General features: G+C 32.0%; 2 protein-coding genes across 2 annotated transcripts; one reads left to right on the top strand and one right to left on the bottom strand.

Moving 5' to 3' along the window:
• Positions 1–660: 660 nt before the first annotated feature.
• LOC125070830 (all trans-polyprenyl-diphosphate synthase PDSS2-like) lies at positions 661–2976 on the top strand. Its single transcript, XM_047680815.1, has 2 exons — positions 661–1002; positions 1436–2976. The coding sequence occupies exons 1-2, from the start codon at positions 763–765 to the stop codon at positions 2399–2401; spliced, it is 1206 nt and encodes a 401-aa protein (XP_047536771.1). The 5' UTR covers positions 661–762; the 3' UTR covers positions 2402–2976.
• Positions 2977–4098: 1122 nt separating this feature from the next.
• Positions 4099–14286, bottom strand: LOC125071095 (all trans-polyprenyl-diphosphate synthase PDSS2-like). Its single transcript, XM_047681187.1, has 5 exons — positions 14213–14286; positions 7034–7190; positions 6444–6744; positions 5552–5707; positions 4099–4656 (listed from the first exon to the last, which is right to left on the bottom strand). The coding sequence occupies exons 1-5, from the start codon at positions 14284–14286 to the stop codon at positions 4100–4102; spliced, it is 1245 nt and encodes a 414-aa protein (XP_047537143.1). The 3' UTR covers position 4099.
• Between the last annotated feature and the right edge of the window lie 1582 nt (positions 14287–15868).

Genomic DNA, 15868 nt, shown 5'->3' with positions numbered 1-15868 from the left:
TAAGCATTTATCCAGTCGCTATTATAGTACTCAAAAATTTGGATTTCGATTGGAAAAAATGGACACCGATTGTAAACGATCATAGAGACATCAAACGTATTTTGAAATGAAATAAATTTATCAACTATACTCTGTTACCAAAGCACGGCAGCACACTCGTAACACTACCAATTTACTAACTACAAGTTACTGATCTTATATATAATATAAAAATAGTAAATTCCTGGCTCAAAAATAAAAATAAAAAAGGAGCCAATTAGGCTCAAACCCGGGACCTCAGGGTCAACAGGCGTATAGGCTAGCCACTTTATCTAAAAGATACTACACAGTACCCTTATTGTTACACGGTACACCAAATGTTTATGAACTATTAGAATCAAAGTAACAAAATACATGTCTTTATCTTGCTAAATCGTGACCAAACGATAAATAAAAAAAAAATTGACAATTTCATTTTTATTTCTTACATTCTTATGATTATAGAAAATAGAAAATGACTATTAATTTATAAATATAGTTTTTGAAGTCTAATAAAACGAAGCGGATATTATGTTATTAAAATCATCAAATACCAATTTCCTAACGATTGTAAATTAACGAAGTAGCGTTTCGGAACGTAACAAGGAAATGTCAAAATAAAGAATGACATAATCACGAGAACGTAAGGCGCGCAGACTGTTTTTTTAATCATTTAACGTGAAAACGTAACATAAACTAGCCGTGAACTGTGTTTAAAATAACCTTTTAATACAAAACATAAACATGTCGTACGCTATGATTCGACATTTACGGCGAACAGCTATATTATCACAACAAATAAGGGTTGAGAGCACCATGACCAACCTAACCCAAGAGGATTTTGTATTTCGACCTCCAATGGCCCAGTGGAGTAAAATTATCAGAGAAGCTGAGAAAATTGTTGGATATCCGACATCCTTTATGAACTTGAGATGGCTATTGAGTGATGAATTCGCTAATTTAGCCATGCACTTACGTAAAATAGTAAGTAATTTATTATCATGATATATCTTATTATTATCTAATTGGACTACTATACTGCAAGTATAACACGCGAAATCGTACACACACGTGCTCAAATATTATTGAAAGACTTTTTATTATATACTTCGAACGATTTTTTTATAATCTACTAATATACTAAGTCGAAAATAATGAAAAAAAATTTTTTTTTTTTTTATCTACAGAAGTATTTAAATAATATTTATAGAATATAATAAATAATAAAGCCTTATAAATATATTATATGTAATATTATGCAACCTTTTGTCAAGGTTATTTCCTCTTGCAAATCAAGGTTTTTTTTACAAAAAAAGTAAATGTTATGAACAAGGTTCAAGTCTGCTTGTTTTCAAGGTGTTTGTATATGTTTATGTATATTTGTACAATCTAAACTAATTATGTATAATATCTTTAGGTAGGCAGCAATCATCCAATCATGAAAACAGCTAAAACTGTACTATATAATGAGCAGAATAACTTACAACCATGGGGCCTCATCATACTACTACTCTCTAAAGCCATCAGCCCCTCCACACACTCAATACAAACCACCACACTTATAGAACACCAACGAATGCTAGCCGAGTTAACAGAGATGATTCGCACCGGCCACTACATACACAGAGGCTTATTAAACATACCTGTTGAAGAGCAAGACCAAAAGAGAGATACATCAATGTTTGCTAATAAAATTGCCATATTGATTGGTGATTACTTGCTTGTTACCGCAAATGGTATGCTAGCGCGCTTGAGAAACCAAGACTTGTCTTATTTAATATCAACAGCATTACGAGACATCAGTGAGGGGGAGTTTTTTGGGCCGAGGGATAGTCAGAATATGCCTCTACCTGGAGAGCCAGTGAATAAAAATGTAGATAACTTTAAAATTAATTGTGACACAATACCTTTAAGTGTAACAGATATACTTGGCTCACCAATATCTGAATGGACTCTAAGGAATATGTACAATGGAGGATCGTTATTTGGTCGAGGCTGTGAAGGTGCTGTGTTGTTAGCGGGAAAAAATGTTGCAGAGCAGAAAAAAGCTTATTTATTCGGCTGCCATTTATGTCTAGCATGGCAAGCTGCTAGTGAAATTTCAAAATTTTCCACTGAAAACCAAGAACCATTTTCCTTAGTTAGTGCTCCTGTTTTATTTGCATTAAACGAAACCCCAGAACTATATGAGAAATTAAAAAATGTTAAAACCGTAACAAGTATAGACTTTAATGATTTGAAAGCAAATATATCAAAAACGAATGCAATTGAAAAAACTAAACGTCTTTACACTGAAAATGCCGATAAAGCAAAAAGCTATATTGAAATGTTTGGTGATAACGAGTCTGTGAACACTATCAAGAGATTAATAAATACAATATAATAAAAATTTTTTTGTAGAAATGACATTAATTGTGTTAACATAGAAATTCGTTTATGCAGAAATTTAGATAAATACAGTAGAAAAATTTATATCAAATAGATGTTTTGAAGGTCCAATTTATTCTTTTTTTAAATAAAAGAGGCTAGGAATAAATACAAAGAAAAAAAAAGGTCTAAAGGTTTTTAACATACTGCATGTTATATATATAAAAAAAAAATGTTACATAATTTTTTTATCTGTGACACCACAATGTGAACATTTTTTATACACAATTCTATGTAATAATGGTTAATGTGGCTTGTTATGTTCCGATCTGTTAACAAGATAATCAAATATTATATCACAATGATACTATGGCTGAAAAGTGAAATTTTTGCACAATTTTTGTGTATAATCTGTATAAATTACTTTACTAAGTATCTTGGAAAATATTTTATTATTTTTTTATATTAGTGTATGATGTTTTAAGTGGCAGTTTGGGGATAAACAATTAATTGTACGAATTTTCTACATTTTTGTAATAGATTTAGATGTGATAGTGATTGTGCATTTCTTGTAATTTTCCCAAAGGTTTTATATTTTTATGTTTTTTTTTTAAATAGAACATGTGTCCGTGATCAAGTTAAGGTATTACAATATGGAGCCATTGGACATTGCGCAGTCGTTTTCACAAAATGCAATTACTTTACAGATTACATATATATTCTATCATATATACAGGTGCACGTCAATGCAAAATAATCTAAGCTAAGGCCTGACCTCAACCATAGTTTCCCAAGTTAGGCCTGACCTCAACCATAGTTTCCCAAGTTAGGCCTGACCTCAACCATAGTTTCCCAAGTTAGGCCTTAACATTATAAATGCTTGCATGTCGGTCGCTTCCGTTGAATTTGATCGCGCAGGTCTTTAAATTTTTTATCTACATCACAGTTTAAGCGTTCAATTACTTTTTTTAACTTATTGTTAGTACCTTTTTAATATTTTTTTTTTTGGTAGGTAAGTATATTATTGTGATATATATATTTAAGCAAATGTTGTGTTAAATAAATAGTATGAAACGTTAAATCTTGTTTTATTTGACATCGAAACTTTAAAATTAATATACCACGCAAAACGTAGTTGACATCGCGTCTACTTTAATTTCCCGCGCATTTCCGTTGCGTCATTATAGAGTCAGAAATGAAATTTTAATTTATTACGTCACGGGTCTCGTATCATTGCATCGTAACTGACACCGCAGTGATTATTTTCATCAATTAAAATTTTACTCATCGAATTAATTATCAAGAAATAAATTCGCTTTATTTATTTTTTTTCAAAATATAATAATAGCAAATGCAATATACGTGTCGAGATGGCCCAGTGGTTAGAACGCGTGCATTTTAACCGATGATTTCGAGTTTAAGCTCACGCAAGCACCACTGAATTTTCATGTGCTTAATTTGTGTTTATAATTCATCTCGTGCTCGGCGATGAAGGAAAACATCGTGAGGAAACCTGCATGTGTCTAATTTCAACGAAATTCTGCCACATGTGTATTCAACCTACCCGCATTGGAGCAGCGTGGTGGAATATGCTCCAAACCTTCTCCTCAAATGTAAAAATGCTAATGTAAATGCAATATTAGTGAAATATATATTACATTATTTTTTATATTCTTTTATATTAATTATAATTCATGACCAATTCAAAAATTCACTATTCCATGTACTGAAGTGTTTCATCATGGATTGTCAACGCCATCCTTTGTATCGCATTTCGTGCATCATCGACTGGAAACCTATCACTGATCTTCAAGATGGCCGCCATTTCATCTTCTAATAATAACGTCAAATATTCCAAAGATCTCGTTGCTCTCACGGCGTAATACAATTGTTTATATTCGATGGGTCTTTTCTCTAACTTTGCCTCCAAAATGTAGCTATACACAGTGGGATATTCCCAAATCGCTAAAATTACAGGAGCCCCGACTAGGGAATACGAATACGGATGTGTGAAGAAATCTCTTACGTCAAGATAAAGTTGCCAAATTATCGCCAAGTGACCGCCAAGAATGTAACCGTCCCGTTCCATTTGCTCTCCCCGGCGAGCCAGTTTCATAGCACCTTGGCAACCTTTGCCAAGAAGACTGCCCGATGTAAGCATTGTGCGTAAGAGCCATTCATCTTTTCCCCGTCCAAGATAATCATTCGAACCAAGTTTGCCAAGATTGTCTTCACTTTCCCATTGATAACGAACATTTAAATCGTTGCTCGCTGTCAAAGATAAAGTATTTACATAAGAAACGCATCACAAAAGAATGACGTTCGCCATACATATTTAAAAATAAAAATATGTAGTACGATCAAGTTAAAAATACGTGTAAATATGAAATGCTTTTTAATAACAGTACCTAATAATTTTGTAGTGTTTTAATTATAACGTTGTGCAATAAATGTAATATGCATAATATAAGGAAGCTGGAGTGATCAACGTAACTATTCAATTAGTTTTGGTTATACGATACAATTTTACGTCATACCTTGCAATCGGTATGCCCCTACGAAAGATAAAGAACTATGAAGTTCAATAGTCATGTTTATGTTATGTAAGCTCTTCCGTATACTGCGTGATAGATGATTGTGATGACGTAATGGAAACCATCACAAATTGACACTCTAATGTAACCTAGATTCTTAATAGAAACAGATTATAGCAAAACAAAAAGTACATGATATCCAAATTTAGACAGGATTTTAGTAATAACACCTTTTAAAAACATACTATTAATAAAAACAATCAACTTTTTCAATCAACAATCTTTTTTTTTTAATATGTATTAGGTAGCCCAATGTTTACCAGAAAATTGCGATTAAAAACTCCGGCAGCATCGTTTAGTTTTTATACGCTATATTATATAATTTAGACTTACAATAAAATGTATGTCATGCTCGATGTTAAAGGAAAACATCGTTAGAAAACATCATGGATAGAGCTGTACCACACATTTACCCATAAAACAGCGTGGTGCAGTATGTACCTCTGCCTTTTCCCAAAAGTGTGATATGTTTAAATATTGGTTAATGAGTTTATTTATAGATATTTGATACTAAATTTGTGAGTATTATTGAATATTTTGCTATATATATCAATCAATAACATACTGGTCACCTTTAGGCTTACTCGGCAAGGGATTGTTTTCATCATCGCGCTCTCCCAAGAAGTCGCCTTCAACAAGGTCCCGTAGACCAGTCGATATCAACTCCGTTACCTCTGTATTACGTAGTCCACCCAAACCCTTTAGACACGTCGCTAGAAGGTAATCCCCTAAAATTTTAATTGAACAATTAGCTTTGTAAATAATTAAACATACTACGATTTTATTTGTTTGAAAAAACGATTCTACATTTATTTTACTACGTTTAAAAGCAGCTCCGCCATAATTCTAATATGAGAAAATAAGATTTCTTGCCGTTATCGAAAATGATTTTCTTATTGTGTATTAAATGCGTTATGCAATATTTCAATAATGGGGTGGATTACAGTGCCAAAGGGCTGCGTTATTATCAAATCAGGCACTGAATAAAGACCACTTTCTATTCAGGTTATGCATTGGACTACCGTGGTGGATCCAATAGTAGAGGAGGCACATAGTTCCATGAGCCATTTTTAATTAAAATCTACGTATAGCCTTTTCCAATGGAAGGAGGAATAAAGATAAACAAACATTTTATTTACGTGGATATGTCACGTGATTTGCTAATAGCTTAGCTATATTGTGCACTACTAAAAGTACTTGACTAATACATATTTATTTATCATACAACACTATTCCTTTAACTACTTATATGCACTTTAATTTTACTTCCAAAGTTTCAATATCCATTCCAACGAAATTTTTTCGCAAATCAATATAGAATATCAAAGAATACAAGCTCTTGACCAATGATATCGTGTCAGTTCGATGATAGATGTTGTTTAATTGGCTTTTGTCCTCTTGTGGTTGGATTAGACTATAGTATATCAACTGGATCATTTTACATATAGTTTCAAAAACACTAACCCGTCAAAAGAACAATTTTATTTCCATACAAGAGATCCTTGTATTTATCTCCATGTTTCTCCTTCTCCTTCAAATTAGCCATCGTCTTGTGAATCATGTGACCCGTTCTTTTCATCTCCACGATCTCTGCTAATGCCCTCTGCGCGTGGAGAACTCCTGAAGTATGCTGATCCATCATATTTTGTGGTAAGTCGGCCGCTTTTGATACCAGAAGAATAATCAATCCAACGGATTGGAGATTGCTTTTGGAACCGATTAAAAGATTTTTTGCAGATTTCAGAAGTGGATGATTTGTTCCGACCTGTGGAAATTAAACACGTACTAATCGCACCGTGTACCAAGGACTATACTTTACTGCTATAGATTTTCGATTTGATTCTTACAAAGATGGATTTTAAACTAACTCCAATTTATCAAATTAATTAATTATCTTCGATATTTCCTATAGACATAGAAAGAGAAAAAATAGGCAAAAAAGCATAAAATACGTAAATAATTTAAATATGTGAATAAAAAATTAACGTCAACTTCAAAATGCATTTTACAAAAATAGTGATCACGTCGGTCACCTTTGTCTTAACAGAACTTACTAGTTTCCTAAGATGTATCGCTGTATTAGCAATCTCATCATTCAATAACCATCTCAAATTGAGGAATGACGTAGGATACCCCACAATCTGTTCCGCCTCTGTGACAACATTCCGCCAGTCCAGCTCATCTCGTTGACCGGCGCCGACCTCAGTCCAACTTGAGAATACCCTTAATGAAACATTACCGAACGATTTTTAATGTATGAACTATAATATTGGACAACATCACATACATTACTCTGATCCCAATGTAAGTAGCTAAAGCATTTGTGTTTTGGAAAATCAGAAGTAACGTCGGTACCACAAACCCCCAGACCCAAGACAACATAGAACACGAATGAACTTTTGTACATCGACTCGGCCGAGAATCGAAGCCAGGACCTCGGAATGGCGTACCCATGAAAATCGGTGTACACACTACTCGACCCCGTGGTCGAGGTCGTCATATAATATAATCTATATACAATCCAATGGAAACCAGAAAATATGTAGTCGTGGACAATATTGGTAGAACATACAATATTGGTAGGTGGACGGGGAAATAAGCCACCTAATGGTAAGTGGTCACCAACGCCGTTTAGGAATATAAATCATTCCTTACATCGCCAATACGCCACAAACCTTGGCACCCCAACCAAACCGGAACACAACAATAAGTATTACTGCTTAGCGGAAGAATATCTGGTACCTATCCACTGGCAACTGTCATACTCCGGACTTCTAATATTATTTGACAAATAAGCCCGATTGCCTGATTAAATAGCCCGATTTGGGTTTTGCAGCCTTACCTACAAGATATCTACGTGCCCAAATAAGAAATTGAATACCTTTAATTGTGAACACTGTCTACAATTTCTGAAAAATAATAATGAATGACGTTTCGATTAAACACAATCAAAATATATAATATTAGAATAGGATATTTTCGGTAATAAAAAATAAATTAAGTATGATATTTGTTAAAAATTAAAATATATGGAGAACTAATATTTATAGCAGTTAACGTTGAATGAGTCGTATAATATACACAAATGCTATTTTTATCAGTGTGACGTCAAGAAATGACTGACAGCGTTTTCGCGGGAATAAAAAAGGTTTAAAATTTAATATAATTTTATTGCAAGAAAACGTTTTTATATTGCCGAATATTTTTGTGGCATTTATTAGGAAAATCAACATTTTGAAGTACTTTTTCAAACATATTAGAATACCCTATTAAGTAAACTCTTAAACGCACTTTTGAATAATATTTACAAAATAAATTAAACTAAAATTAACCGATAATAAAATCGGTAACAAATTCAGTAATTGTTTTTTTTCCATCAATCACATTTATGTTATAAGAAAAATTAATATAATATTTTCTTTTATATAATAATTTCTTTTGAATTTGTTACGAGTACGACCTTATAGGTAATTATAAAATAGGTATATTTAAAAAATGCTAAATATAAACAGTTAATAATGGTGTACATATTTTACCTTTTAAATGTGTTTCTTAATGAGATTTTATCGTTAAAAAAGGACAAAAGTTTATTCGACAGCATTGATACAGTTTTATTCCCAAAATTCCAAATAAGATCAGGTATTCTTTTCTTCTTATGTCAAATATTATTATGTACATAAATATACTTAAAAGTGTCAAAAAAATACAGAACAATAATATTATGGCAGAAGAATGAAATGTACATATATGCACTTAAAACCTCCTTTCTGAAAACAAATATTTAATTCTCACAGAATATTACTTTTGCCTCAAAATGTAAAAAAAAATGCATAGTGAATTTTATGAATTTATGATTTATATAGGTCGGGGGTGACATTTAACAAAGTTTAATTCGTAAAACGAAAAAAATCACAATGGGTAATACTGTGGTTTCGCTTACGCATCAGCGATTATTAGACGTATTTAAGTAATTTCCGTTGACATTTGAATATTTAAATAATTATACTCATAATATGTTTGTCTCATCATTAAAATTGTTTTACGGTCAACGATTTGTGTTCGGACGTTCATAAAACGTAAAGGTCAACGTTGTTAGAAAATAAATTTCTTATAACCGACCTTTATTATTTGTTCGGTACAGCGAAGTTTGTGAGCTTTATCTTTGTATGCAATCGCAATATTTTTAAAGCTTGGCAGACTGGTAAGTGGTCCGCCTGATGATAAGTGGTCACCACCGCCCGTAGACAATGATATTGGAAGAAATATTAACCACCGGTTACATCACCACTCCGCCACCAAGATGTTACGTCCGTTCTCACTCACTCTTCAAACCGAAAACCCAATTCCGAGATCTATCACTATTCTTTCGATCTCGCCTTCCCCTCAAAAGCGATTTTTAAGAGACATTTTGAGATGCCTCATCAAAGGTCCAAGACTTAACCCGGCCTTTTTGCACCCCGTGCACTCTTGATTAAGACTGGCCTTGCAGACAGACAAAATCAAAAATCTTTATTCAATATAGAAGTATTTACACTTGCTTATTGATAGTCAAAAATCTACCACCGGTTCGGAATTTAACACCTCGGACCTGAGAAGAACCGGCGAAAGAAACTCAGCGGGATATTTTTTTTTCCATTTTGCATGTACAATAATAATTATATTTTAGTTATTTGCAATGACTTACATCATTATTCATATTTCAATATTATTGTAAAAGTAAAATATTAAATTACTGGTTTTCCTGACCATTACGGGCTCACTTACCTTTCGAAGTTTATTCCACCACGCTGCTCAAATGCGAGTTGATGGATATATAATTTTAAGGTGATGGTATAGTAAATTTTCTTTGGATACCAACTAGTTTCTAGTCGATTTTCTTGTTCACTGCCGAGCACGAAGTAAATTAAAAACCCAAATATGCTTACATAAAACAACCGGTGTTTCTTGCCCGAGTTCGAACCTGCAGATCCGAGTGTCCTAATAACTGAGCCTGTATGTACATTCATTAATTTTATAATTGTACTAGACAAGTACAGCTTAGTTTACTTTACACGGAAGGTTTCTTACAAAGCTTTATAATAAATAGAGATTTCTTTCAAAATATTTTTCTTAAACGTAATAACTTTAAATAAACAAATTTAAAAATACATCCATAGTTTATACTTTTTGATTTCATAATCATCTTCGCTTAAACCATAGATTGTAACAAAATAAGGCGCGTATCTTTTTTTGTAATTCGAGTCGGCGGGGTTGCTGCAATTAAAAACGCGCATGCTATCATTAGCCGAGCGGTTAAACGCTGGCGTTTATAATTATAACGAAATAACACGTGTAGCCAAGAAAATGGAGATAGTGGGGTTGATTCGAAAATTTAATTTTATAATTATGGACAGGATTCAATGGATGGAATTGGATTTAATCTTCGTTCTGATCTTTGAGATGGATTTGTTTTTTGTAACCCAACTTTAAATGTTTTGTTTTTAGATAGAAAGCACTGGATTATAGTTTTTTAGCATTTTTTTTAAATCTTTCATTTAACTCCGTATTCGATATTTGAATTCGCAAATTTTTATTGAAAAAAAGAAACCTTTAAGTTCACAAAATTAATTGCTTCAATCAATAACTTTCAACAGGGAAGTCATGTTTTATAACAAAAAAAAAAATATAGACAAGATTGTACTCTTACTAGCTCTGCATATGTTTCGAATCAATCTTCGTAAAATAGAAAATGTTCGTCCAGCGCTCTATTAACAAGGTACGACTATCTAACGGCAATTAAATCAATGATTATGAGTTTTATTTTACTTAGAACTAGTTAAAACCTACTTGCGAGTCTTGTGTTGCATATTACTATTTATAAAAATCCAAATGAACGTACTTATAATTCGGCTACGAAACATTATTATTTAAAGGATAAGCTACATATATCTATGTGCAAAATAGCATTTCATCCGACAAAAGCGACTACCGGCTTTACGTACTTTTCGAGGTTCCGAAGTGTAACACTGCTTAGTTTTTTTTTTCGACAGAATAACCCAATGACATTAATTTATTCAAATTGAGATTATACCTACTTTTACTATTAATTACTTTTTAACGTAATTATTATTATTGTAGATTGTACCAAGACTCAGTTTTTACTTTTTTTACACTTTTATACCATTAAATATTTAATTTTTTTTTTTTTTTGTGAGAGTACCTAACTACTAACATTTTTATCAGTAAAAGAACCGGTACTAACTTTATATTAGTCCTCACTATACTATATCCGCCTTTCTACTATATTTTTATTTTAGATTTTTCATGGTAATTTAAATCTAATATAGGTATTTTTAATCTATTATAGAAACTATTTGACGATTAGGTGTAAAATCTTCATGCGTGTAAATAATTGATACTTCTAAAATAAATAAACTGAATGCTTGTACGTAAGCGATTATACCTAGACATTATAATGTTAAAATAAAGTTTACGATAATATTAAAATAACAACTACTGGACTTTTATACAACACCAATCGATAATGCGATATTAATTTATATCAATTCCGCAACAGTAGCATCCATGTTTCAATAAAACACATTATTTATTAAGGAAATAAAATATCGATCGATCGAGAAATATTGTTTATCTGTGATCGTATAACATGGCGTCCGTGGTGGTCAGCTGATGGCACCATGTGGAGCTCTCAGGCATGTTGCGTTGTAACTTTTAACTTTACGACTTATAAGTTTTAACCATATGTTTTGTATTTTCCATTATCTAGTACTTATAATAGTAATTCTTTTATCTTTTCCATCAGATACATACCAGATAGTTTCAAATATATTATAGATATAGGCTGCAAGGGCCCAGTGTTAAAAAAAAACATTTGAAAACTAAACTCTTAACCTATGATTGCGAGTTTAGATCCAGGCAAGCTACTGAATTTTCATGTTCTTAATTTGAGTTTAAAATTCATCTTGTGCATAGTGGTGAAGGAAAAGATTGCGTGTGGAATGAAAATCTACCATGACATGCCATCAAATACACGCGATCATAGGTACTGCTACTGCAGCGTGAAATAAGCTCCAAACCTTCTCCTTAAAAGGAGAAGTCGGCCTAGTCTGTGGGACATTAAGTAACTTTTTTATATTATAGATCATAGCTCAACAAATTGAAACCACTACATAAAATTATAAGCATTTTATCGCTAAAAGGTTAAACTTCTTATTTATTTTCTTTCCGATTTGAGTGAACATAGAGCCAGTGCAATAAAATAACACAAAACATCTGTAAACAATGTTTACATAAATTAATACAATATATTAGAACGAGATTTTACGAAGGGTCACACTGAATATTCATATTAATAAATAAATCTCCGAAGAAAAAAAAAATACGTATCCTTTGTCTAAGATACGGTAGTGCAGAACAAGTGATATATTAATTTATTTGAAATATTAGGTAGTTATTTAAAACAGCAAACTAATATTAGTTAATTTTGTACATAATGCGTCAGCCATCACTCACACGTCGTACGCGGCACATAATTTAAAAACCAAAATGAGATAGTAGATTTACGACACCGGTAGGCGCTCCGCCCCGCCCTCAAATTATATTGGCATTTTTACCAAACACGTAATCGCTGGTTTCGCACTGGACGAAAGGACATTAAGTCTTTACATAGCCAGGGGGTTAGTGTTACGAGAGTAAAAAATATATTTACAAATTATCGTAGCTTATTGACCGCCATGTTTATGGAGGATGTGGAATTTCAGGGTGGGCTGGTTTTTTCGTAGATATGTGGCATATTTATGTATGTATTCGTTTCGTTAGTTATTTACGACGACGACGAAGTTTCTTTTATTGAACACGGAAAAAAAATTAATTAAATACGAATAAAACAAATAGCACAAAGAAACAAATCCTTAAATGTCTGAATGATGTTAAAACACAGTACAGCTCAATCACTAAAACAACTTTCCTTAAGAAATCGATTTTTTTTTCGTTTTGACAGACTAATTACACTATATACAGATGCTAATTATTATTACTGAATCCTCTGGCGTAGACTCTGCTTTAACTAATCAAATATAATGCGATTCAGACGTACATAATTTTGCTATTTTACTAATTGTTATATTCGTGAAACGAGTCTGCCTCTGTTTGCCAACAACTTCATTTGTTGGTAGCAAAAAAAAAACGTCTTAAAAAATGCTCTTTGGAAATCTTCATGGAAATTGATATATTTTTACCTAAAATTGTCAATAATGATTATGGAAAACCAGTACTAACAAATACGTTTATAGCGAATGTATTTTAGTGAACAGAATTCGCAGCTCTTGACTGAACACTGGTCAAAATCTGGGCACGCACATTTCTCTGTTTTAACATGCACCTCGTGTTCGACGGTGAGCAAAATGTGAAGAGGAGGACGAAGGATATTTCGCCCACCAGTCAGAAAATTACATTGTAATTGTAATAGTATCTAATCAATCTACATCTAGTTATTTACACTAGAATTATCAACGTTAAATCCATAAATATATATACAAATATGAATTAAAAATAGTCACTGTATAAATCCTGACTGCGTGGAATGGTGGCAAGAATGCTAGCTGCATTTCTCCGTTTTATTTTTATTTTTATTACATTTGAATATTGTTTTCGAATATTTGTATTTTGCGTGATTTGTAATACTTTAAACTTACATACAGTTGTTTTAGTTAATTTCAAATAATTTAAAATTTTGTTAGGCACTTTAAATAAAAGTCTAGATTTACTATAAATTATGTTACAATCGAATCTATCGTACGCATATTTCACCGCGGTGAGCCAATATACGATGTCAAGTCCTAAAAGGCTGATCGGACATTCATCGCTTCGACGCAATCCGCATAGTTCAGCATTTTAGCATTCTATTCCGAACGTTCCCACGCTAGAGATCACTTGAATCTTTATTAGAGGCTCAGGTGACTGGCTCTGGCCTAGAAAGATAAGTCTTGTTTCTAGTGATGTTTGCATTTATTACCACAATAGCAATCTCACACGACTTCGCTTACATAATAGATAAGTTTTTTATTTATATAGAGGTAATTGATTAGAAGTATAAATATATGAACTACTTAGGTTAATATCTTACGTTACCAATACGCTGATAGCTTACAGAGACACCACACATACTTTGCCGGCGAAAATTCGGTCACCAGTATGCGATTTTTTTTCGATGGTAGTCATGACATTCAACAAACCTCTTAAGCCAATGTGTTTTAGCAGGAGACACTCTTAGTATGTTCTGTTGCTTCTGAACTCTGTCCCGTAACATTGTCAAGGCTAGTAGAGTTTGCTATACAAGCAATCCTGAAACGGAAAACGAGTGTAATATGATGAGCCTTTATATATTTATATCTCTCCTTCAACTTTTATTAATGAGATTGAAAAATGCAATGAAATCATAAAAATGCACGATTCGTTTTATTTTGCAATTTATATTTTTAATTATATTGACTGTGATGATTATGTTTCTTTTTTTAACTGATTAACATTATAGCAATAAGGTTAATTTAAAATTTAATTCAGACATTTTTTTATTTATACTTTTTGGTACTTTTATCTTAAGTATCTGCTGTGTACACATTTAACTGGCACGAGAATTAGATATATTAACATTATGAGTTAATTATTATATGATTTCTATATAGGTATATTTGTGTGTTTTGTTTATAAACAAATAAATAAATATCTGTTAGTTCGAAAATAGCTGAAAACACTTGGAAATTACTCTTCAAATATACCGTTTTTCATATTTCTTCCTACCTTAAAACTTCTGATACTGAACCTTGCATAATTTTTTGCCATTTATCTCCAACTCACAAGTCTCAGGGATACATTAAGGATCTAATACACCTAAGTATACGACGAAAAAAATTGTTAATTTTTAGGCTAGGAATGTTGAAATTCTCGGCTCTACTCTGCTATAATATCTATGTATTATACATATAAACTTTTCTCTTAAATCTCTATGTTTAATTATAAAAACAGTGTTAAAATCCGATGCTTAGGATACAATATCTAAGCGTACAGACGGCGGGAAGCGACATTGTTTCATACAATATAGATAAATATAGTATAAACTATTAAAATCCAAATAATTTTAATAATATCTTCAATATACACAAACATCTTTATCGTTACAGTTTTATTATATACAAGTAACATTTGCAGTTCTGCGGTTCCAGCGTAATATCGTCAGAATGTCGTAATTGTGAAGATTATTAAGATAAAGGTTGTAAAGATTTGTGATTTCTGTGTTGTTACGACGGACTAGCACTTATTTTATTAGTATTACTTAGGTATATAGCGACACTAATTGAATACATTTTAGTATGTAAGTATGTTATACTGCTGTTTTAACGGCCCCGTTGGTCTAGTGATTAGCTTATAAGGCTGCTGATCTCTTGAACCCGGTTTCAAATTATTATTTTATTTTTATATTAAGCCTCCTAGATCTCTCATTGATCATGTTGGATTGCTATCTCATTGTACTTGGAGCTTTTGAACCAGCTCGATAATCATTTCGTTCAAAAAGAAAAGTAATTCATATGACATAATTTTGTTTTTCATATTTTAAATAAAACCACCGCCGACGACGTTGGCTCTAATAACTAATAACACCTAGCTTCTGACTCCACAAAGTTAATACAAGATATTATGTAATGTGGATAGGGTGTAATCCTGGAGCACGGTATTCGTTTCCATAATAAGATTCCACAGTTATTTTTAAATTGGCTTATTAAAAATTTTTAAGTTTATGTCAAAAAGTATTGATGAGTAAGGCATATTACTTAATACAAGAATTTATTAAAGATCAAAAATAGCGGACTTAGTATCTGTTGATAAATTTAAAT

Source organism: Vanessa atalanta, chromosome 18 (genome assembly GCF_905147765.1).
Source record: "Vanessa atalanta chromosome 18, ilVanAtal1.2, whole genome shotgun sequence".
Classification (NCBI taxonomy): Eukaryota; Metazoa; Arthropoda; class Insecta; order Lepidoptera; family Nymphalidae; genus Vanessa; species Vanessa atalanta.
Note: the sequence above shows the minus strand (reverse complement) of the source record. Positions and strands in the feature narration are given on the sequence as shown.